The 23817-nt window shown below is 47.5% G+C and overlaps 2 protein-coding genes across 2 annotated transcripts in view; both read right to left on the reverse strand.

Annotated features, from left to right (window-relative positions):
* Positions 1 to 5927: 5927 nt before the first annotated feature.
* Positions 5928 to 11401, reverse strand: LAGE3 (L antigen family member 3; the record flags this gene model as incomplete). The annotated part of the gene is made up of 3 exons (XM_082263682.1): positions 11272 to 11401; positions 8553 to 8681; positions 5928 to 6045 (listed from the first exon to the last, which is right to left on the reverse strand). Exons 1-3 carry the CDS (start codon positions 11292 to 11294, stop codon positions 5928 to 5930), a joined length of 270 nt encoding a protein of 89 aa, XP_082119808.1. The 5' UTR covers positions 11295 to 11401.
* A 3500-nt stretch (positions 11402 to 14901) lies between these two features.
* TTC16 (tetratricopeptide repeat domain 16) overlaps positions 14902 to 23817 on the reverse strand; it is a gene marked incomplete at both ends in the record, with an annotated part of 32660 nt that continues 23744 nt past the window's right edge. The window contains 2 exons of the mRNA XM_082264253.1: positions 14902 to 15090; positions 21834 to 21999. Of these exons, the coding sequence (XP_082120379.1) occupies positions 14902 to 15090; positions 21834 to 21999 (355 nt within the window). The remainder of the gene's footprint in view (positions 15091 to 21833; positions 22000 to 23817) is intronic.

A 23817-nucleotide genomic window follows, 5' to 3' on the forward strand; every position in this document is an offset into this window, starting at 1 on the left:
GCCAGAAAAGGTGAGTAGGGGAAAAAATGTCAGTGTCCCCTCAAAATAACTCAACACACAGCCAATAATGTCTAAACCGCTGGCAACAAAAGTGAGTACACCCCTAAGTCAAAATGTCCAAACTGGGCCCAAAGTGTCAATATTTTGTGTGGCCGCCATTATTTTCCAGCACTGCCTTAACCCTCTTGGGCATGGAGTTCACCAGAGCTTCACAGGTTGTTACTGGAGTCCTCTTCCCCTCCTCCATGATGACATCACAGAGCTGGTGGATGTTAGAGACCTTGCGCTCCTCCACCTTCCGTTTGAGGATGCCCCATAGATGGTCAATAGGGTTTAGGTCAGGAGACATGCTTGTCCAGTCCTTCACCTTTACCCTCAGCTTTTTTAGCAAGACAGTGGTCATCTTGGAGGTGTTTGGGGTCGTTATGTTAAAATACTGCCCTGCGGCCCAGTCTCTGAAGGGAGGGGATCATGCTCTGCTTCAGTATGTCACAGTACATGTTGGCATTCATGGTTCCCTCAATGAACTGTAGCTCCCCAGTGTTGGCAGCACTCATGCAGCCCCAGACCATGACACTCCCACCACCATGCTTGACTGTAGGAAGACACACTTGTCTTTGTACTCCTCACCTGGTTGTCGCCACACACGCCTGACACCATCTGACACCAAATAAGTTTATCTTGGTCTCATCAGACCACAGGAGATGGTTCCAGTAATCCATGTCCTTAATATGCTTGTCTTCAGCAAACTGTTTGCAGGCTTTCTTGTGCATCATCTTTAGAAGAGGCTTCCTTCTGGGATGACAGCCATGCAGACAAATTTGATGCAGTGTGCGGCGTATGGTCTGAGCACTGACAGGCTGACCCCTCCCCCACCCCTTCAACCTCTGCAGCAATGCTGGCAGCTCTCATACGTCTATTTCCCAAAGACAACCACTGGATATGATGCTGAGCATGTGCACTCAACTTCTTTGGTGGACCATGGCGAGGCCTGTTCTGAGTGGAACCCATCCTGTTAAATGGTTCAGGCTGCTGAAGGTGGTGGTGTAATGAATGGTGTGGGGGGTCTTGGCACACTTTGGGCCCCTTAGTACCAATTGAGCATGGTTTAAACACCACAGCCTACCTGAATATTATTGCTGACCATGTCCATCCCTTTATGACTACAGTGTCCCCATCTTCTGATGGCTGCTTCCAGCAGGATAATGCACCATGTCACAAAGCTCCAATCATATCACCGCTGGTTTCTTCACCATGACAATAAGGTCACTGTCCTCCACACTCACCAGATCAGGTCCCTGTACTCCAATGGCTTCTACACTCACCAGATCAGGTCACTGTCCTCCACACTCACAAGATCAGGTCACTGTCCTCCACACTCACAAGATCAGGTCACTGCCCTCCAATGTCCTCCACACTCACTAGATAAGGTCACTGTCCTCCACACTCACCAGATCAGGTCACTGCCCTCCAATGGCCTCCACACTCACCAGATCAGGTCACTGCCCTCGACACTCACCAGATCAGGTCACTGTCCTCCACACTCACCAGATCAGGTCACTGCCCTCTAATTGTCTCCACACTCACCAGATCAGGTCACTGTACTCCAATGGCCTCCACAGTCACCAGATCAGGTCACTGCCCTCCAATGGCTTCCACACTCACCACATCTCATCCAATAGAGCACCTTTGGAATGTGGTGGAACAAAAGATTGGCATCATGGATGTGCAGTTGACGGATCTGCAGCTACTGCATGATGCCATCATGTCACTATGGAGCAAAATCTCTGAGGAACGTTTCCAACACCTTGTTGTATCTATGCCACCAAGAATGAAGGCAAAAGGAGGGTCCAACCCTCTACTAGCAAGGTGCACCTAATAAAGTGGCCAGTGAGTGTATGAACTGTATACGTGTATATATATATATATATATATATATATATATATATATAGTATTATATATATTATATAATATAATACTATGTAGTATTATGTAACGGGAGGGAACCGTACACCTACCTTCTTTTTATTCAGATGATAAAACAAAAGCAGAACCAAAGTGCAGTGAAGCGGCACATGCGATTCTCAATTCTCTTTTTATAAATAGCTTTTAACGTTGCTTTTTGTTTTGTAGATCAAACATTTAAAAAAAAAAACTCCCTCCAGTCCCACAGGGTTATTGTGTTGCCTCCTTCGTAGTGTACTCAGCCCCCACTAACCTATTATAGTGGCTGCATTGGAAAAAAAAATTACCCAGAAATCCCTCTTCTGCTTTCCGTCCATTGGGATGCAGAGGCAGGTAAACTATAAATAATTAAGAGATTTATTATAATTACCCATCATGCACTTCTTCTTATAACCAGCAATTAGGAAAAGGTCTCCAGTGACTTTTGAGTTGGGCTCTCCATTGTCTTCTGTGTCGTTTTCTGGCTATGGGGAGTGAACGGTGGTACGGGGGGGAGGGGGGGGGGGGTAATCGGATACTGGGTGGGGAGATTCCAAGGAGAAAAAAAAAACTTCAGGCGAGCTTCATCAGAAATTGAAAAAAAAAAGAAAAAGAACATACTGTACATGGTAGTCATTTTGTATCTGCAGTAACCAGGAGCAGTGGGTGCGGTCATCATTGGGTAAGAGGTGGAGGGGGGCAGGGCATTTCAACATTTAATTTCTGACCAATAATTAAAAAAATTTGGAAGATTTTCCCATCCTGTTTGCCCTGGCCCACTGACACCAATGATGGGGCACTATTCCTCCCACTAACACCAATGATGGGGCACTATTCCTCCCACTGACACCAATGATGGGACACTATTCCTCCCACTGATACCAATAATGGGGCACTATTCCTCCCACTGATACCAATGATGGGGCACTATTCCTCCCACTGATACCAATGATGGGGCACTATTCCTCCCACTGACACCAATGATGGGGCACTATTCCCCCCACTGACACCAATGATGGGGCACTATTCCTCCCACTGACACCAATGATGGGACACTATTCCTCCCACTGATACCAATGATGGGGCACTATTCCTCCCACTGACACCAATGATGGGGCACTATTCCTTCCACTGATACCAATAATGGGGCACTATTCCTCCCACTGACACCAATGATGGGACACTATTCCTCCCACTGACACCAATGATGGGACACTATTCCTCCCACTGATACCAATAATGGGGCACTATTCCTCCCACTGATACCAATGATGGGGCACTATTCCTCCCACTGACACCAATGATGGGACACTATTCCTCCCACTGACACCAATGATGGGACACTATTCCTCCCACTGATACCAATGATGGGGCACTATTCCTCCCACTGACACCAATGATGCGACACTATTCCTCCCACTGATAGCAATGATGGGGCATTGTTTATGCCTACTGATGCCAGGATATTTTCTGCTCCCACTAGTCACAGTCTGCCCCCCCCCACCCAAATTCTGAAGGACAGTAAATTGGCCCATTGCTTAGAAAGTTTGAAGACAGCTGATCAACGCAGATGGCGCCTTGCTATATGTTAATGATGCAGGCCCGTCACTCCTGGCTGCACTGCAAATTTTTAACACCTTTGGATCGTTTTCTGGTATCAGAATTAATTATTCCAAGTTGCTTCTTTTTCCCCTTTTCCTGTTTCCGGGTTTAACGACGGCTCTGGTAAAGGCGGAAATGTCCGAAAAAGCAGCGGGAGGGGGCACATCTCCCGCCGCCCATAAAAGTGATCTCATGGTGAATCCGTAGCGGGTATCACTTTTAGCAGATGCAAAATCGCCCACAGAAAAAAATGATACCTTGGTTATGGCAGCTCGCTGCTGTCATAACAGCGGCATTTAACGTCCAAGTAATGACGGATATGTACTGTGGGCGGTCGTCAATTGGTTAATATCCTTTGATCAGGTTGTTGGCCTTTGCGAACGGGAAGCAAGGCCATCCTGCATTAAATGTCTACTGTTAAAGGTTTAATCCAGTGGGACTAGAACCCACAAACTTTTATCTGCCATTTTCTAGATCTATTGTGCCACAGAGCCCAATATTCTTCTTGGTGCAACTGCCAAACTTTTGACAACCAAGCAAACCCAATCTACTGGCAACGGATCTACAAAAATGTAACGTCTGATTCTTTTCTAGGATGTCCAGCGCGCTATCCATTGCGCCACAGGGCCCAATAATCTTCTTGGTGAAACTGCCAATCTTTTGGCAACCAAGCAAACCCAGTCTTTTGGCAACCAAGCAAACCCAATCTTCTGGCAACCAAGCAAACCCAATCTTCTGGCAACCAAGCAAACCCAATCTTCTGGCAACCAAGCAAACCCAATCTTTTGGCAACCAAGCAAACCCAATCATCTGGCAACCAAGCAAATCCACTCTTCTGGCAACCAAGCAAACCCAATCTTCTGGCAACCAAGCAAATCCACTCTTTTCGCAACCAAGCAAACCCAATCTTTTGGCAACCAAGCAAACCCAATCTTTTGGCAACCAAGCAAATCCACTCTTCTGGCAACCAAGCAAATCCACTCTTCTGGCAACCAAGCAAATCCAATCTTCTGGCAACCAAGCAAACCCAATCTTCTGGCAACCAAGCAAATCCACTCTTTTGGCACCCAAGCAAACCAATTCTTCTGGCAACCAAGCAAACCCAATCTTCTGGCAACCAAGAAAACCTAATCTTCTGGCAACCAAGAAAACCTAATCTTCTGGCAACCAAGAAAACCTAATCTTCTGGCAACCAAGCAAACCCAATCTTCTGGCAAACAAGAAAACCCAATCTTCTGGCAAACAAGAAAACCCAATCTTCTGGCAAACAAGAAAACCCAATCTTCTGGCAAACAAGAAAACCCAATCTTCTGGCAACCAAGCAAACCCAATCTTCTGGCAACCAAGCAAATCCACTCTTCTGGCAACCAAGCAAACCCAATCTTTTGGCAACCAAGCAAACCCAATCTTCTGGCAACCAAGAAAACCTAATCTTCTGGCAACCAAGCAAACCCAATCTTCTGGCAACCAAGAAAACCCAATCTTCTGGCAACCAAGAAAACCTAATCTTCTGGCAACCCAGCAAACCCAATCTTCTTGCAATGGATCCACAAAAATGTAACGTCTGATTATTTTCACACATCTATGATTGAGCTCACAACAAGCTGTGGTTGGGTTAAAAGCCTGAAGCAAGACGAAGCAAGGACAGCTGTTAAGATTTAGGATATGTGCACACAATATTCTAACCACCAATGTAAGAGGGGGAGGGGAATTTGTCCCCACTGACCCCCAATGAATCAGTTTAGCAGGGATATCCCCGAAACCTAAACATAAATTTCAAGGGGTAAAAAAGGTTGCAAAAGTGTGACATAGTCCATACAGATAGGAGGGGAGCAGCATGAGCAGAGAGATGACTTCATCAATCTGCCACTGCTCACTCACTAGTCTACAGTGCCCTGAAAAAGTATTCACACCCCTTGAAATTTTCCACATTTTCTCATGTTACAACCAAAAACTTAAGACCCCATTCACACTAGCGCGACTTGTCAGGAGACTTGGTGCAGCAGCATGAGCAGAGGGATGACGTCATCAATCTGCCGCTGCTCCCAGGGCTCTTCAAACTATGGCCCTCCAGTTGTTCAGGAACTACAATTCCCATCATGCCTAGTCATGTCTGTGAATGTCAGAGTTTTACAATGCCTCATGGGATGTGTAGTTCCACAACAGCTGGAGGGCCGTAGTTTGAGGATCCCTGCACTAGCCTATAACAGTTTAAATAAAGAAATGGTGTAGATATGTTATCCGAAATATTTATTTTATAAAAAGCTCCAAAAAAAAAAAAAAAAGTCAGCTACGTCTGCAGAGAGTCTATGTGGGCCAGTCCACCTCCGATAAACACCAGGCTGTCAGTGTGCGGGAAACCCTCTCTCATCTCCAGTCTTCAGGAATCCGATAACGCCGGCCCGAATCTCTCCATCGTCTTCACCACCAGTGACAGATGTTCCAGGAAGGAGCTCACAGACACACGAAGGATCCGAGCTTCATCCGCCTGCCAGTGCCTGTGTATAGAGGAGAGACAAAGAACTGCTGTGCATTGCAGCTTACCAGACCTTGACCACTTCCCGCACATTGCTAGGTGGTTGTAGCGGGACGATATGCAGCTGCAGGCATCACCCCGGTACCGTTTTCTAGCCACTTTCCGCCAAATCATGTACTTGGTACATCATTGGACTGTAGCCGGATGATATGCAGCTGCCGGAATCCCCCCCCCGTACTGTTTTTTTTTTAGAGTCGGCGATCATCTCTCTTATAATAGCAACCAGAGCGGCTAACTAGTCGCTTGATTGGTATTACAACCAGCAGGAAGGGACGTCTCCCCCCACCCCCCGCCTCTCTATCGGGCTCTCCCGTCCCACCAGGAGACCTGAGATACCAACCGGCGCATCTGCTTGCTAGTCAGAGACCCAAAGAAAGCCAGAATCGGCTTTGATCGGGTCTTGGATATAGTAACCTGGAAGCAACGACGTGACATCACTTCCTGTTTACCGGCATCTTAACGGCACCTTTTTTTTTTTTTTTTTTTAAATCGAAAGAATTCTCTCTATGTTTGTAACTTTATTGTGAAAATGTAAAAAAATAAATAAAAAATTGAAAGAATTCAAAAACACCGATCTTGGCATTTTTAATGCTTTCAAGTGCAAAAGAGCAATTTGGGGTCTTATAGACCCCCGATCACTCCATAAAGAGTACTTGTCGCATGCCTTTTGTTAATGTTTACATTCCTTGTGACAGCAATAAAAAAAGTGTAAAAAAAAAAAAAAGTGAACAACAGTGTTAAAAAAAAATTAATAATTGGAAAAAAATAAAATAAAATGTAATTAATAATTAGAAAAAATAAAAAAAATGTAATTAATAATTAGAAAAAAAAATGTAATTAATATTTAGAAAAAATAAAATGTAATAATTAGAAAAAAATAAATACATTTAAAGTGCCCCTGTCCTCCCACGCACGCAAACAGCGATCGTCCCACACATGTGAGGTATCTCCACGAACGTCGGATCCTGGGCGGTAGGTCTAGTGCCAGACCTCCTCTGTTAATCTACAGTGATAACCTGTAAAGGCTTTTAAAGTGTTGCCTACAGATAGTAAAATTTTACATCATCTGACTTCCCCAACCGTGCACAAAGATGACATATATGGAAGTTCCAAGCTTCTGATGTCTTTGCGCATGCATGGGAAATTCCGTGCAGATGTGCTACAAGGCTTCGGATCCCGAGTGAACCCTGCAGCACATATGTGCACATGCCGGTTTCCCCTGATCATCTACGCATGTGTGGGTTTCCTGCGCATGCGCAAAGATGGCTATTATGGAAGTTCCAAGCCTCTGATGTCATTGCGCATGCATGGGAAATCCCCTGCACAGATGCTATACGCTTCAGATCCGGAGTGAACTCTGCAGCACATCTGTGCAGGTTTCCCCTGATCATCTACGCATGTGTGGGATTCCTGCGAATGCGCAAAGACAGCTATTATGGAAGCACCAAGCCTCTGATGTCCTTGCGCATGCATGGGAAATCCCCTGCGCAGATGTGCTATAAGCTTCAGATCTGGAGTGAACTCTGCAGCACATCTGTGCACACGCAGCTTTCCCCTGATCATCTACACATGACTGGGTTTCCTGCGCATGCGCAAAGATGGCTATTATGGAAGCACCAAGCCTCTGAAGTCTTTGCGCATGCATGGGAAATCCCCTGCGCAGATGTGCTATAAGCTTCAGATCCTGACTGAGCCCTGCAGCACATGCGGGTGTCCCCGACCATCGCTGCACGTGTGGGTTTCCTGCGCATGCGCAAAGACAGCTATTATGGAAGCACCAAACATCTGATGTCCTTGCGCATGCATGGGAAATCCCCCGCGCAGATGTGCTATACGCTTCAGATCAGGAGTGAGCCCTGTAGCACATCTGTGCACATGCAGATTTCTCCGACCATCTCCGCCTGTGTGGGTTTCCTGCGCATGCGCAAAGATGGCTATTATAAAAGTACCAAACCTCTGATGTCTTTGCACATGCATGGGAAATCCCCTGCACAGATGTGCTATAAGCTTCAGATCCTAAGTGAGCCCTGCAGCACATGTGGGTTTCCCCAACCATCGCTGCGTGTGTGGGTTTCCTGCGCATGTGCAAAGATGGCTGAAATAGAAGTACCAAACCTCTGCTGTCCTTGCGCATGCATGGAAAATCCCCTGTGCAGATGTTCTGAGGGGCTCAGCCGGGACCTAAAGGCTGGGAAGAACACTTGGGCACATCTGCACAAGCACCATAATTGTGGCACCGAAGGGAGGGGGGTGGAGCCACTGAAGAGGAGACTAAAGTTGCTCTTCAAATGATCTCTCTTTATTGAGCACTAATAAAATTTAGGAAAAGATCTTCACTCCCATCCCCCATAAAAATGACAACAGTGTCATCAACAACCCCCTCCCCCACCAGTGTGCCCGATATGACTATCACTACCTATGACCCCCACATATCAGTGGTGGGGTCACAGGGACATTCCCGGTACTTACACCCGCAGGACGTTGTCTTGGACGCTCAGGGTCTTGCTCACACCTCCTTTCCTCGGCTCGGCGTCGGGGCTCAGGGAATTGTGGGCGATCTGAGCTTCGGAGGAGTGGGGGAAGGGCACATCCAGCTGACTTCATCTCTGTTATGGAGAATAAAGTTGGGTTGGCTGATTTGCTGCATATTAATTACCAGCCTGTAATACCACCTTCTTGGCCAGGCCAGGGGGTGAGAGACGATCCGGCTACCTTGGGATCTAATGTGCGATTCATTGATTAGTTCTGCCTTCCTCCATTGTAAGAGGAATATAAACAGTACACAAGGTACAGAGCCGCTCAGATCAGCTCTATACACAGTGTTTGTGATCGAGCTGACCTATTACGGTGCACCGGCCTGCAGAGGTGCCCATTTCTAATTGGCGATACCTATAGTTCTACTTTAACCTCTTCCCTCCACAAGGAGTCATCACATTGACCTGGGCTCAGGGGAGAATACTGAGGTCACTTCAAAGAGGTTCACTGACACTGCCACAGGAAGAAGCGGAAGCTACAACATCGCATGACCAGCCAAAAGATGCCATAAAAAAGGGGGAACTATATATATATATATATAAAAAAAAAAAAAAAAAAATCGGGTACTTCCACCCCCTTCTTGCCCAGGCCAAGTTTCAGCCTTCAGCGGTGTCGCACTTTGAATGACAATTGCGTGGTCATGCAACACTGTTTTTATACAAATAGAGCTTTTCCTGCTGGAGGGGTTATTTTGTGCTAAATAAACGAAAAAATAAAAAAAAAGAGCGAAAATTTAGAAATAAAAACAAACAAAATCAAAAATTTTTTTCTACTTTGTTATAAAATTTTGCAAATAAGTAATTTTTCTTCTTCACTAACGTGCGCTGATGAGGCAGCACTGATGAGGCTGCACTGACAAGCACTGAAAAGGCAGCACTGATGGGCACTGATGAGGCAGCACTGACGAGCGCTGATGAGGCAGCACTGATGGGCACTGATGAGGCAGCACTGACGAGCGCTGATGAGGCAGCACTGATGGGCACTGATGAGGCAGCACTGACGAGCGCTGATGAGGCAGCACTGACGATCGCTGATGAGGCAGCACTGACGATCGCTGATGAGGCAGCACTGACGGGAGTGGATGAGGCTGCAATCATGGGTGCTGATGGCAACTGATGAGGCTGCACTGATGGGCACTGATGAGGCTGCAATTATGGGTGCTGATGGCCACTGACGAGGCTGCACTGATGGGCACTGATGACGCTGCACTGACGGGAGCTGATGAGGCTGCACTGACGGGAGCTGATGAGGCTGCAATCATTGGTGCTGATGGCCACTGATAAGGCTGCCCTCATGGGCGCTGATGAGGCTGCACTGACGGGAGCTGATGAGGCTGCAATTATGGGTGCTGATGGCCACTGACGAGGCTGCACTGATGGGCACTGATGAGGCTGCACTGACGGGAGCTGATGAGGCTGCACTGACGGGAGCCGATGAGGCTGCAATCATTGGTGCTGATGGCCACTGATAAGGCTGCCCTCATGGGCGCTGATGAGGCTGCACTGACGGGAGCTGATGAAGCTGCACTCATAGGCACTGATGGGAGCCGATGGCCACTGATGAGGCTGCACTCATGGGCGCTGATGGCCACTGACGAGGCTGCACTGATGGGCACTGATGAGGCTGCACTGACGGGAGCTGATGAGGCTGCACTGACGGGAGCTGATGAGGCTGCAATCATTGGTGCTGATGGCCACTGATAAGGCTGCCCTCATGGGCGCTGATGAGGCTGCACTGACGGGAGCTGATGAGGCTGCAATTATGGGTGCTGATGGCCACTGACGAGGCTGCACTGATGGGCACTGATGAGGCTGCACTGACGGGAGCTGATGAGGCTGCACTGACGGGAGCCGATGAGGCTGCAATCATTGGTGCTGATGGCCACTGATAAGGCTGCCCTCATGGGCGCTGATGAGGCTGCACTGACGGGAGCTGATGAAGCTGCACTCATAGGCACTGATGGGAGCCGATGGCCACTGATGAGGCTGCACTCATGGGCGCTGATGGCCACTGACGAGGCTGCACTGATGGGCACTGATGAGGCTGCACTGACGGGAGCTGATGAGGCTGCACTGACGGGAGCTGATGAGGCTGCAATCATTGGTGCTGATGGCCACTGATAAGGCTGCCCTCATGGGCGCTGATGAGGCTGCACTGACGGGAGCTGATGAGGCTGCACTCATAGGCACTGATGGGAGCCGATGGCCACTGATGAGGCTGCACTGACAGGCGCTGATAAGGTTGCACTCATGGGCACTGATTAGGCTACAATGATGAGGTAGCACTGATGAAGCTGCACTGACAGGAGCTAATGGGCACTAATGAGGCTGCACAAAATACTCACAGCGCTAAAGCGTAACATCACACTACCACGCCTTCTGCAAAAAATACATACGTTTTCTTTTGACGCGTTTAAATGAACGGGCTGCCCAAACGCAATGCGCCCCGCGTGAATGCCCCCCCAAAAAAAAGGCGTAACCATGGGCAACGGCTGGAGCTCCAAAAAGGCGAAACCATGGGCTGGATCTCCTTCTCCATCCCCCCCCCCACAGCAGGCTGTACAAACGTAAACAAACACTGAGCCCTCCATTATGCAGATAGAAATATGAATGAAACGATAACAGAACCTTCTCTCTTCTCGCAAAAAGGATACAAATACAGAGGAGCAGCCGCCATCTTCTCTGACGTCACCACCACACGTCACCATAGAGACGCCCTGCGTCTCCAGACCGGCCCGGCTCTTCTAGCCCTCGGAGGACTCGGAGAGGAGAGCTGCTGGAGCTCAGGCGCCACCTGCTGGTCAGTGTGTGGAATAGCCACCAGCTGAATGTGTCCATGCTGGCTTCTTGTTCAGCTATTAAACCAATTACCTGTATTGCATTTTTTTTTGTATATATATATATATATATATATATATATATATATATATATATATATATTTTTTTTTTTTTTTATATATAAAACAAAATAAAATAATAATAATTAAAAATAAAAAAAAATGTGAATAACTGCACCTGAATCGCAGAATGGTTCACACTAAGATCAGGGGGTGTCAATGTAATGTTAATGACACCCCCAGAATGGTTCGCAGATTGCAGTGCGAACTGTGAAATGGTGCAGGAATCGGATCGCATAGGTGTGAACACCCATTCAATCCGATTCCTGTGCAAACCAAAAAAAGGATCCTGCACCATTTTGGTGCGAATGCGATGCGATTTCAGCCATACATTTTGTATGGCTGAAATCGCATCGCACAGACATCGCATGTGATCTGCACAGCAATGCGGTGCGACTCACATGCAATGTCCGGCATCACACTAGTCTGAACCAGCACTAAAAGATGAGGTTGCGCCGAGTCATGTGATACCCAACACAGCAAACATTAAAATTACATGTGCCCCCGAAACGGCATCAAACTTCCATACCTTATATTTTCCATATGCGACTTTTTAAAGCGGAACTTCACCCATAAAGGAAAGTTCCGACTCTTCCTCCTCCCTGCCCCCCTCCTTTACATTTTGCACTTTTCTTTTTGAAGGGGGGTACCTGGTTTTGAGGAGTACCCCCTCCCCTACTTCTAGAGGGTGGAAGTTTGCCCCTCCCTCCTTCCACCACAGCCTTCTGGGACACATCACAGGTCACAGTGAGCTGTGGGACCATTCTGGTAGCGCAGTGCAGCTCATGCATGCACAGTGAGCAGCTGGCTGTGAAGCCGCAAACAGTCACAGCCGGCTGCCCACAGTTAGTATGCCGACGCCAGGTAAGTTTGTCACCTCGCTTCACACTGGTGAGATTCCGGAAACACTGCAAATCCAATGCGGGTTCAACGCATTGCCTGATGAAGGGGCCGTGCAAGGCCCCGAAAAGTTGCAGTAAATTTACCATGTGATTACATAATAAATCTTTGGACCTTTCCGAGGAATCCTTGGCGTGCTGATGACATTTCTTTACTTTGAGTATCCGTGGTTTCCAGCCTATGGCCATTGCAGCGCCCTGCAATACACCGCCCTCTGCGAACCGCCAATACAAAGTTAATGGCACCCCCAGATCGCTTTGCAGATCGCAGTGTGAAAATGTGAGTTCGGTCAGGAATCAGATCGCATGGGTGTATCTATGACCTTCATCATTCCCCAAAAACCTGACTGTTACTGCAAATAAAATAAGTATGACGGGACGTTCTCAGATGGGTTGTTGGTGGACTCAGTACAGAGATATCACAATGTCCCGTGTTGAATATAAGGTGAAGCAGAAGGGGTATGAGTGCATTCACTCTGTCTAGGAGAGGGGGGTTGGGGGGTGGCACAGGGCCCACATCCAACAGAACATTTTATACCGCGATATTCTATATCAAGTTGGAATGTTTATTGAAGGTTCTAGGAGAGCCAACGTATTTCAGGGGTCTGTGTCCACTTCATCAGGGCTAAGTATATACATTTAGACAGGACTTTTTTTCTCATAGAATAGGTGCAGGAACTCCTCCTTTCTGACTTACCCTGTGTCTCCTCCCCTACTCACCTCCGAGCATCTTTCCATGGTTCCACCCCCTACCCACCTCCGAGCATCTTCCCATGGTTCCGCCCCCTACCCGCCTCAGAGCATCTTCCCTTGGTTCCACCCACCTACGAGCATCTTCCCTCGGTTCCACCCCCTACCCACCACCGAGCATCTTCCCTCGGTTCCACCCTCCCACCCACTGCACAGCATCTTCCCTTGATTCCACCCACTACCCACCTCCGAGCATCTTCCCTCGGTTCCACCCCCACCCACTGCCGAGCATCTTCCCTTGGTTCCACCCCCTACCCACCTCCGAGCATCTTCCCTTGGTTCCACCCCCTACCCACCTCCGAGCATCTTCCCTCGGTTCCACCCACTACCCACCTCCGAGCATCTTCCCTCGGTTCCACCCCCACCCACTGCCGAGCATCTTCCCTTGGTTCCACCCCCTACCCACCTCCGAGCATCTTCCCTCGGTTCCACCCCCTACTCACCTCCAAGCATCTTCCCTCGGTTCCACCCTCTGCCCACCTCCCAGTACTTTCCCTTTTGGAGAATACACAAAATAATACCAAGTATAATTTTCTGATGCTAAATAACTTGTATGGAACTTGCTAACGATAAGAAAAGCAGTAAAATAGATCCCCTGCAGTCAGCAATAGATCCTCCCAACAATAGACCCCATCCCAGCAACAACAGAGCCCCCTCAGCAACATTAAACCCCCCAGCAAAAATAAACCCATCCCAGCAACATTAGATCCCCCCAGCAACAATAGACCCCCAGCAAAAATAAATCCCACACACACAATAGATCCCCCCACAACAAAATACCACCCCAGCAACAACTGGTCTCCCAATGGCCATCATTAGTAGACCCGCCAGCAGCCAGAAACAATAGACCTTTTCCTCAACAGTAGATACACCTCAGCAGCAATTGACCACCCCCCCCAAGCAACAATTATCCAGCAACAGCAATAGACCTCCCCAGCAACAATAGACCCACCCCAGCAGTAATAGACCTCCCCCTTTAGCAACAATAGACCCTTCCCAGCGACAATTGCCTCCCCCCACCCAGTGTTGTAATTTCCCCTCATTTCCTGTACTGGAGATAGCGGTCATTAATGTCAAACATGGGCCAGATTGGTCCCACCTCCGGATTCACATAAAACATTTTAAATAAGATCTCATTGGACTTTACAGGAAACACACAGACCTGGTTTGTCAAAAAAAAAACTTTATTGGTATCTACACATCATCTTCAGCGTCACATTCCAGATATAAAAGGTTCAGTCGTATTTCTCGGACCGCACTCCAAATGTTTTGCCCTCCACCATTAGTCTGTTATCCCAGGAGGGTAGGCGGGTCTACCTACTGGTTATAATATACACCACCTTCATCCCAATACACAATATAGTGCTGGCCAATGGAGAGGGCATTCCAGGGGCACAAAAGGGCAACACTATACAGCAAGATCTTCATCGTGAAGCATCGCTCCCCTTAATATACGGAGTTCTCCGACTTCAACATGTCCCCACCTATGTAAATATAAGAGGGCAGCAAAATATTCCAACGTCCCGAATCCCGAGTCAGTCCAAGTCCTTGTATAGTAAGAATGAACTTTCTGCATTGCTACACAAAAAGGAACCCTCTAATATCTGGGGGGATCTCTCATACACATGGAGCTCAACAAAAAGAGGTCCAAAAAAGGTACACAATGTGCCCCAGTATATATCACATATACTGCCCCCCTCTCCAGACCACTTTGAGGCGGTTTTAGACTACTCTTAGTTCAGCCCTGATAGGGTGGAGTGGTGTTCCTGATGATTCCTGAAGGGGGCGACTCACAAGTCCTTTGCCCATTATTGGGCAGATTCTTCAGGCTTCTCTCCAGTAGATGGTGAGCTCTGGTGGCCAGTGTGCTATGTAGAACCTCCTCCAGAGTCTTCCCGGGGAAGAAGGTCATTACTGTGGGTGACACCTGCCAAGAAACAAAACAGGAAATCCACGTGAAGACAGCGCCCCTCCCTCATTTATTATAGGAAGGCGGCAGCTGGCATTGCTGGATTATTTTTTATTTGGAAATGGTACAGAGAAAAAAAACAATAGAACCCCCTCAGCAAAAATAGACCCCCCTCAACAACAACAGACCCCCTTAGCAACAACAACAGATCCCCCCTAAACAAAAGATCCCCTCAGCAACAATACAAACCACCCCAGCAGCAATAGACCCACATCCCACCCCAGGCCATTTCATGTGGCCCTCACACCTCACCTGCAGCTGCGGCACCCCCCATGTCTCTGCCCCCACCTTGTCTCAGTAGTAGGAACAACAACAGATCTGCCCCCACCTTGTCTCAGTAGTCAGCAGCAGAGAGGACAGAACTCCTTTGCCAGATCCTGTGCTTCACTGTGCTGCTCCAGAAAGGCTCGTTTTTGCCCCCCCCCCTTCTCAGCAGTCTGCAGCAGAGAGAAGGGAAGAACTCCTCCTTCAGATCCTGCACCTCTCTGTGCAGCCACAACACCACCTTGTCTCTGCCTCCCCTGGTCTCAGCATTCAGCAGACTCTGTAAGCTGACTCCTGCCCTCCTCTGGTCCTCCTCCTGACCTTGCACTTTTTTCTTTCCAGATCCACCCCGCATCTTCTTCCTGGCAATAGCACAAGGTAAGGGGTGCATTGTGATGTAAGGAAGGGTAGGTGACTCTTTACTTATGATGGTGGAGGGCTCTTGACGGTGGGAGGCTCGTGACATATCATGTAAGGGTGTAGGGGGCATGGGGTGCTCTGGACATCTAATCTTACAGATATAACAAGCCCTTTGGGGGGCAATCATAATGCTGATGCAGCCCGCAATGAAACTGAGTTTGACACCACTGGTGTATAGAAAGGTAAGGTGAGCGCCTCTACATCTCCTTCAGCCCTATGAGCGCCTCTACTTCTCCTCCAGCCCTGTGAGCGCCTCTACTTCTCCTCCAGCCCTGTGAGCGCCTCTACTTCTCCTCCAGCCCTGTGAGCGCCTCTACGACTCCTCCAGCCCCGTGAGCGCCTCTACGACTCCCCCAGCCCCGTGAGCGCCTCTACATCTCCCCCAGCCCGTGAGCGCCTCTACATCTCCCCCAGCCCGTGAGCGCCTCTACATCTCCCCCAGCCCGTGAGCGCCTCTACATCTCCCCCAGCCCGTGAGTGCCTCTACATCTCCCCCAGCCCGTGAGTGCCTCTACATCTCCCCCAGCCCGTGAGTGCCTCTACATCTCCCCCAGCCCCGTGAGCGCCTCTACATCTCCCCCAGCCCCATGAGCGCCTCTACATCTCCCCCAGCCCTGTGAGCGCCTCTACATCTCCTCCAGCCCTGGGAGTGCCACTACATCTCCCCCAGCCCCGTGAGCGCCTCTACATCTCCCCCAGCCCCATGAGCGCCTCTACATCTCCCCCAGCCCTGTGAGCGCCTCTACATCTCCTCCAGCCCTGGGAGTGCCACTACATCTCCCCCAGCCCCGTGAGCGCCTCTACATCTCCCCCAGCCCCATGAGTGCCTCTACATCTCCCCCAGCCCTGTGAGCGCCTCTACATCTCCTCCAGCCCTGCGAGCGCCTCTACATCTCCTCCAGCCCCGTGAGCGCCTCTACATCTTCTCCAGCCCTGTGAGCGCCTCTACATCTTCTCCAGCCCTGTGAGCGCCTCTACATCTCCTCTAACCCTGTGAGCGCCTCTACATCTCCTCCAGCCCTGTAAATGCCTCTACATCTCCTCCAGCCCAGTGAGCGCCTCTACCTCTCCTCCAGCCCTGTGAGCTCCTCTACATCTCCTCCAGCCCTGTGAGCACCTCGAGTGGCAGTGATTTTCTATTATTGCCGGGACCGGGACATTTGAACTGTACTTAAAGGAGTTGTAAAGTCAGGAAGGATTTTTATCTTAATGCATAAAGATAAAAAGCCTTCTGTGTGTAGCAGCCTCCCCCCAGCAGCCCTAATACTTACCTGTGCCCCATCTTCATCCAGCGATGTCCATGAGTCCCTCAGCCATCCTGGGACGTTCCCTCCTGATTGGCTGATTGGCGCCTGCGACTCAATCAAGGTCAGTAAGCCACTCAGGAGAGAGAGGGGGCGGGGCCTGAACGGCAGCTCCGTGTCTGAATGGACACATGGAGCTGCAGCTCGGCTTGGGTAGGGTTCCCCCATAGCAAGCTGCTTGCTGTGGGGGCAATCGATAGGAGGGAGGGGCCAGGAGCAGGAATGAGGGACCCAAAAAGAGGAGGATCTGGGCTGCTCTGTGCAAAACCAACTGCACAGAGGAGGGAAGTATAATGTTTGTTATTTAAAAAAAAAAAAAAAAAAAAAAAGATGAGACTTTACAATCACTTTAATGTGAGTTCTAACATTTTTAATAAACTGCCCACTAGATGGCGCTTTTCTCTTTCTATATGCACACACGCAGGAGCAGTGGGGCAAATCTAATGCGATTCGGGCAGGATTTGCACCGCGTTCCTATTCAAATCACATGCAATTCTTTGCAGATTTGCACCCATTCATTTTGTATTGAAGCAAACCGCACCTCAAAGTATCATTTTCGGTATCAGGAGCATTTCCATGAGTATCGACACTCGTATAAATGCTTGGTTTCGGCACCGACCCCTAGTACAGAGTGCATCAAATCTAGTGTTTACAAAGGGTGGAGGGTTATAAATGAGTGGGGTCACAGGGGTAGAGAAGGAAACATCCAGATATACTGTAGAAGGGGTTTTGATCTCTATGACCCTATATATAGTCGGGTTTGCCGTCGTCCCTGGTCAAATGTTGTATAGGTTGTTGGTACCTCAGGCCAATAAGAAGTGGGACTTTTGAGGCAAGTATGGAAAATACGAAAAAGTACAAGCAAAATCGCTAATAGTAAAATAATATTTAATCCTTAAAACATATGTACAAACTTGTCCAACTATCTTTTATCAAAAAGAACACCAGCCGGAGATAAAAATGAATATGATCTCCTAAAAAACTCTTTGGAAACCTAATAACCCCCCGACAATGACTGTACAAGCCCATAATAAATTAATAAAAAAGATCTGATGAGAGAGGAATCCCCCTGCCTCCCAGATTTTTCATGCCTTTTAAGCTTACACATAGAAAAACCGTTCGGACAGACCATCCTCACCCCTTTCCAATATGGATATAACCGGAAAATCCCCCTCCTTCCCCTTTAACCTGACCACAAACTATACTGCTATTAAGAATTAAATCAATTATACGAAATGTTTTTTCTTTTCTTTTCAAATTACTATGCACTTATGCTATGTACTGAATCCTTGCATGATAATTCTCCCAAAACATAGCACACCTGGCACGGTAAGCCCCTGGGAGGATCTCCCACTGTTTTCCTCCCCAGGGGCACTTTACAGGCACAGCCCAATAGCCAGCGACATCGGCCCTTCAGACTTGCTAGTCTGAAATCTGTGTCCTTTCCGTGTCGGCGGCCGCGCCAGTGAGCAACAGCGGTGGAAACTGGAAGCGCACTCGTCCATTGGACGCAGGCACACCAGAGACACACACCAGCTGTGTGTGATCAGGCTTCAGACGTGCGGCGCTTACAGCGCATGCGCGAGTCTGATAAAAAGGCCGGGGAACCACTGCCTCTCTCATTCCCCAACCGAACGGGGATGAGAGAGGATCAAGAGCGGCGCACCTGAAAAAGCAAATGTAAGTTTTTAAACCCCAACACATCTGTTTAATATGCGGAACCTCACAAAGGAAGCACATTAATGAAGGAAATTTCCCCCCTTTTTTAAGTGCGATCTGGCTGAAAACCTTAAGGGACTCCATTGTTGCAATAACGTGCTAATTCAAGATTGAAGGTAATAACACCTACCCCTCAAGAAAACGTTTATATATTGTATTACATCCATCTATATATATTTTTTTCTATATTTTTCTAACTACATATACCTGTTTCACATAGAATTGTACCACTTAAAGGCACAAGGACACCCTTGAAAGGGACCGGTTTCATACACACCGGAACCAAAAATAGCCACTAGGGGAGACTCACATGATCCACCCCAGATATGAAACATGGCTTATGTAAGTCCAAAATAGCACACTTGTAGAATCATACAAACACTACTACAAACCATGCAGTTGAATCCCATATATATTTTTCAGGAAACCGCATAGGTTCTCGCTGTGCTAAAGAGGGAGCCACTTCAACTTTCAAGGATTTAAAGAAAATAATATGTATGTACTATTTTGAATAACTCACCACAATTTATATATTTAACAAAAGTGGTGAAACTTATAAATATTTAACACCAAATCTGCATTTTACCAACAGTAATGGTGACTATCAACCTTGAAAAAGGCTCCTTAAGGGGCCGAAACGCGTAGGATATAGGAGACATCTCTGATCTGAGCAACCCAAGCTTAACAGCAGGGAATGACAGAGATATACCCTTAAAAGTCACTATTTACCACGTGTCACTAATCCTCCATCTACTACACACTCTCACAAGGGTCTATAACCCTCTCACGCAACTGTACTCCACTGTACATATGTTTTAAGGATTAAATATTATTTTACTATTATTAGCGATTTTGCTTGTACTTTTTCGTATTTTCCATACTTGCCTCAAAAGTCCCACTTCTTATTGGCCTGAGGTACCAACAACCTATACAACATCCAGATATACTGGTACAGTACACAGTGGAATCTTCTGAGATCATTAAAGACGTTTGTAACAATCAAAATATAATGGGGGAATGGGTGCACCGCTAACTTTAAAGGATAACATAAAATTGCACAACTTTTTGCAGGTAATAAAAATTGCCTTAATATTTTTTTTTTTTTTAGGAACCTGTAAAGCATTGCACTCGCGATCAGCAGATTGTCAGTGTATCTGTCTGCTCATACCTCATTCAGGCAGGCAGTTACACAATGATAGGTATTTTAATGAACTACCTAGAGAGCTCAACAGCGCCCTGGTAGTTCATTGAGAACTACAAGCAGTCAGCCACAAAGGCTGTTGGTACTTGTAGTTCTCCCATTGACAGAACTATGTGAATGAATGACCCCACCCAACTGGCTACAGTTTTTTTAAAAATGTGACTGCGGGTGCGGGGAGAAGATCCCCAGCCCACTGTCACAAGAGGGGATCGGAGGGTGCGGGAGCTGCTGCAAAAGTAACATGTTACACCATGAATACAGGTGTAACATGTTACAAAAGGTGAACGTATCCTTTAATCACACGGTATTGTGTAAAGCCTGATGTGATGTAGTGGGATGGGATGGGGTAGGAGACTACAGCTCAGGGGGAGGGGTTTGGAGGAGGGGGGGTTATTCTGCTTGTAGGGTGGGTTGGCAGTATGATTAGCATGGATGGGGGTGATGGGGAGGTATAAGTAGGAGAAGGAGGAGTATGTAAGATGGGGGTAGCCAGGGTTCTCACCATGTGGTAATGGAAGGCGGTGAAGGAATATGGGGGAGAGAGAGGGTAAGTTAGGGAAGGAATAGAAGAAGAGGGGAGGTAAGTAGGGGCGGGGGGGCGTTAGAGAAGGATTAGGATGGGTGGTTAGGTCTTGTTTGATGTAGGAGGAGCCTATGATGGGTTATGCCTTGTACACACACACAGGTGTACACTCATGGGACAGCTGCGTTTTCCCACACAGGGATGCACATCTGTTCCATGCAATTCTGTGCAAGCAGTCCAACTCATGTCGATTGGGACGCAGCATCTGCACAGAGACAGCCGTGCCAGTAGGGGGGGTGCACAGCCCTAAACACAGACAATGTGTGAGGTCGAGGTTTGGCTAGGGAGGAATGGTTTCTATTCCATAGTTGCCAACATTTAAAAAAAAAATTCCAGGGACACTTTGCAGCACAGCTATCAATTGCCACACCCACTTCCACGAAGCTCCACCCACTCTGCATAATTAATCTCGCCTATTTATCAGATTATAGGGTCTACTCAATATAGAGAGAATTACAGGAAATTAAAAAGGGAATTTCAAACTTAAGGCCACAGTAGCAGAGTTGGAATAATTCTCCCATTCAGCTGCACTACTTCTGCGTAACATTTATGGGCAGCGGATTAACAGGCACTTCCAGGGACAATATAAATTACCTGGGACAGGCTCCTATTTGCAGGGACTGTCCCAGGAAAAAAGGGACAGTTGGCAAGTATGCTATTCCTCTGTAAAAGTTAGTTTATCCAGTAACACCAAGGATTGACTTACTAAAACTGGAGATTGCAAAATCTGGTGCAGCTCTGCACAGAAACCAATCAGCTTCCAGGTTTTATTGTCAAAACTTCATTGAACAAGCTGAAGTTCGAAGCCGATTGGCTGCCATGCATAGCTGCACTAGATTTTGCACTCTCCAGTTTTGGTAAATCGACCCCCAAGTGTTTTCCAATTTTGGGACACCATTGAGGGATCTGGTAAGGTCTTCTGAGATCTTCTATACTGCAGAACGTTTGCTGTATAGTTGGTGGGGTGGGGGGGGGGGGGGGACGCTTTCTTAGTGCCAGGATACAAAATGACGACATCACTGGCTTGCTTTAAAGGTTCAGCTTTCAGGGTGTCAAGCTAATCCTGTCTTTTCTACCTAGTGAGTCAGGGGCCTGAAACAAGCATGCGTTCAGTGAGGTCCATGGCATATATTGACAGGATAGAGCAAAGTGGGAGGAGATGAGTAGAAGACCGGGTCAAGTGTTGGTGGCGTTGCTAAGAGTAACATACCTCCTCGCTTTTTGGGCTCAGAATAATGGAGGTGATGGCATCTTCTTGGCAATCCGCGTTTTTCTGCAGCTGACGCTTCAGTTGTGCCCGGTGGAGATACAGCTGAGGCAGGAGCGGGTTGTTCTTTATGGCTTCTGAGAAGTGATGCTCGGCCTGCTGGTACTGCCTAAAGAGGAGAGGCAGCACAGACTGAGTGACTGCAGCCGGAAACTTTCTTGACCTCTTGGCACCTCCCGGCACTTTAAGAAGCTCAGGATGCCAGGAGGCAGGGGTGGGGTTTATGATCACGTGACCACCTTGATTGCACAGCAGTCACATGATTGGAAAGCTCTTTCCGTTAGCCACCGGTAACTGTGAGAGGAGAGCGCTCTCAACACAGCTCTATTTACACTAATTCATGCAAATATGCAGCCTCTTGGAAACTAATGCCCCCCCCCCCCCAACTTCAGAGAGGCATGTGTGGCCGGTGCCAAAAATATGCAGCCTCTTGGAACTAATGCCCCCCCCCCTTCAGAGAGGCATGTGCGGCTGGTGCCAAGGGGTTAAAGGGTTTTGAGCCAATTTTACATTATGCATCATGGGTTAACTATAGCGAGAATGATGGACACTCCATTACTTTGACTGAAACCTCAGGCTGGGGTGTCCAATAAGGTATACAGCACTGTCTGACCTGTGTGTAAATCTAAGCTTCAGCTATTGAGTACTGTAGACCAGTGTTTTTCAACTCCGGTCCTCAGGGCACACTAACAGGCCAGGTTTGCAAGAAAACTGAAATACATCACAGGTGATATCATTTGCTGCTCAGTGATTGCAGTATACTAGTCTGCATCTCCCCAAGGTAATACTTAAAATCTGGCCTTTTAGTGTGCCCTGAGGACCGGAGTTGGGAAACACTGCTGTAGACAACAGACCTTTTACAAAAAGTGGTAAGGAGAGACAAGAAAATGTGATAATGGAGCCTAGAGCTCCATAGAAACATAGAATGTGTCGGCAGATAAGAACCATTTGGCCCATCTAGTCTGCCCAATATATCTGAATCCTATGAATAGTCCCTGGCCCTATCTTATATGAAGGATAGCCTTATGCCTATCCCATGCATGCTTAAACTCCTTCACTGTATTTGCAGCTACCACATCTGCAGGAAGGTTATTCCATGCATCCACTACTCTCTCAGTAAAGTAATACTTCCTCATATTACTTTTAAACCTTTGCCCCTCTAATTTAAAACTGTGTCCTCTTGTGGTAGTTTTTCTTCTTTTAAATATGCTCTCCTCCTTTACCGAGTTGATTCCCTTTATGTATTTAAAAGTTTCTATCATATCCCCTCTGTCTCTTCTTTCTTCCAAGCTATACATGTTAAGGTCCATCTGCTGGATACAAATAGGCTATGCAGTATTTCAAACTTACCTGACAAATAAAGAAGACATTGTAACATTTTAATTGAGTTTGACAATTTGTTTTCTAAAGCACCATGCATTATCATTTCTTAATAAATAACATGCTTTCAGATTTTTCTTATCCTTTGTTTCATCTCGGTGCTGCTGATCTCCTGCAGCCTTTATGTAGCCAATTCCTGTCTACTTGCACCCCATTGATGACTGCATGAAATTTCTAAGGACGGGTTTCCTCATGGTGATAACAGTGAACAATCTATGTTGAAAAGGCCCCAACAGAAGCCTGGGTGACAACACAGGAGCACAGTTGGGAGGCAAAAGTGTTGTCACCCTATAACAGGAAGTGCCTGAATCAACAAGTATTATTTCATGAAATCTGAAGATTAAATCTCTATTTTAAATGTATATTTTATATATTATATTATATTAAATGTACATTGTAAAGCTTATATGAGATGATGGTGATCGGGTTGACATCTTCTTTAACCTGTTGTCACATACTTAACACATGTGCGGTGACAAGGTGACAAAAGGGTGGGATTTAAGGTCCACTTGCCGCATACATCTGTCACTGGATAGCCAATGTGTCT

Source organism: Pelophylax lessonae, assembly GCF_965119305.1.
Source record: "Pelophylax lessonae genome assembly, chromosome: 7".
In the NCBI taxonomy this organism is placed as follows: Eukaryota; Metazoa; Chordata; class Amphibia; order Anura; family Ranidae; genus Pelophylax; species Pelophylax lessonae.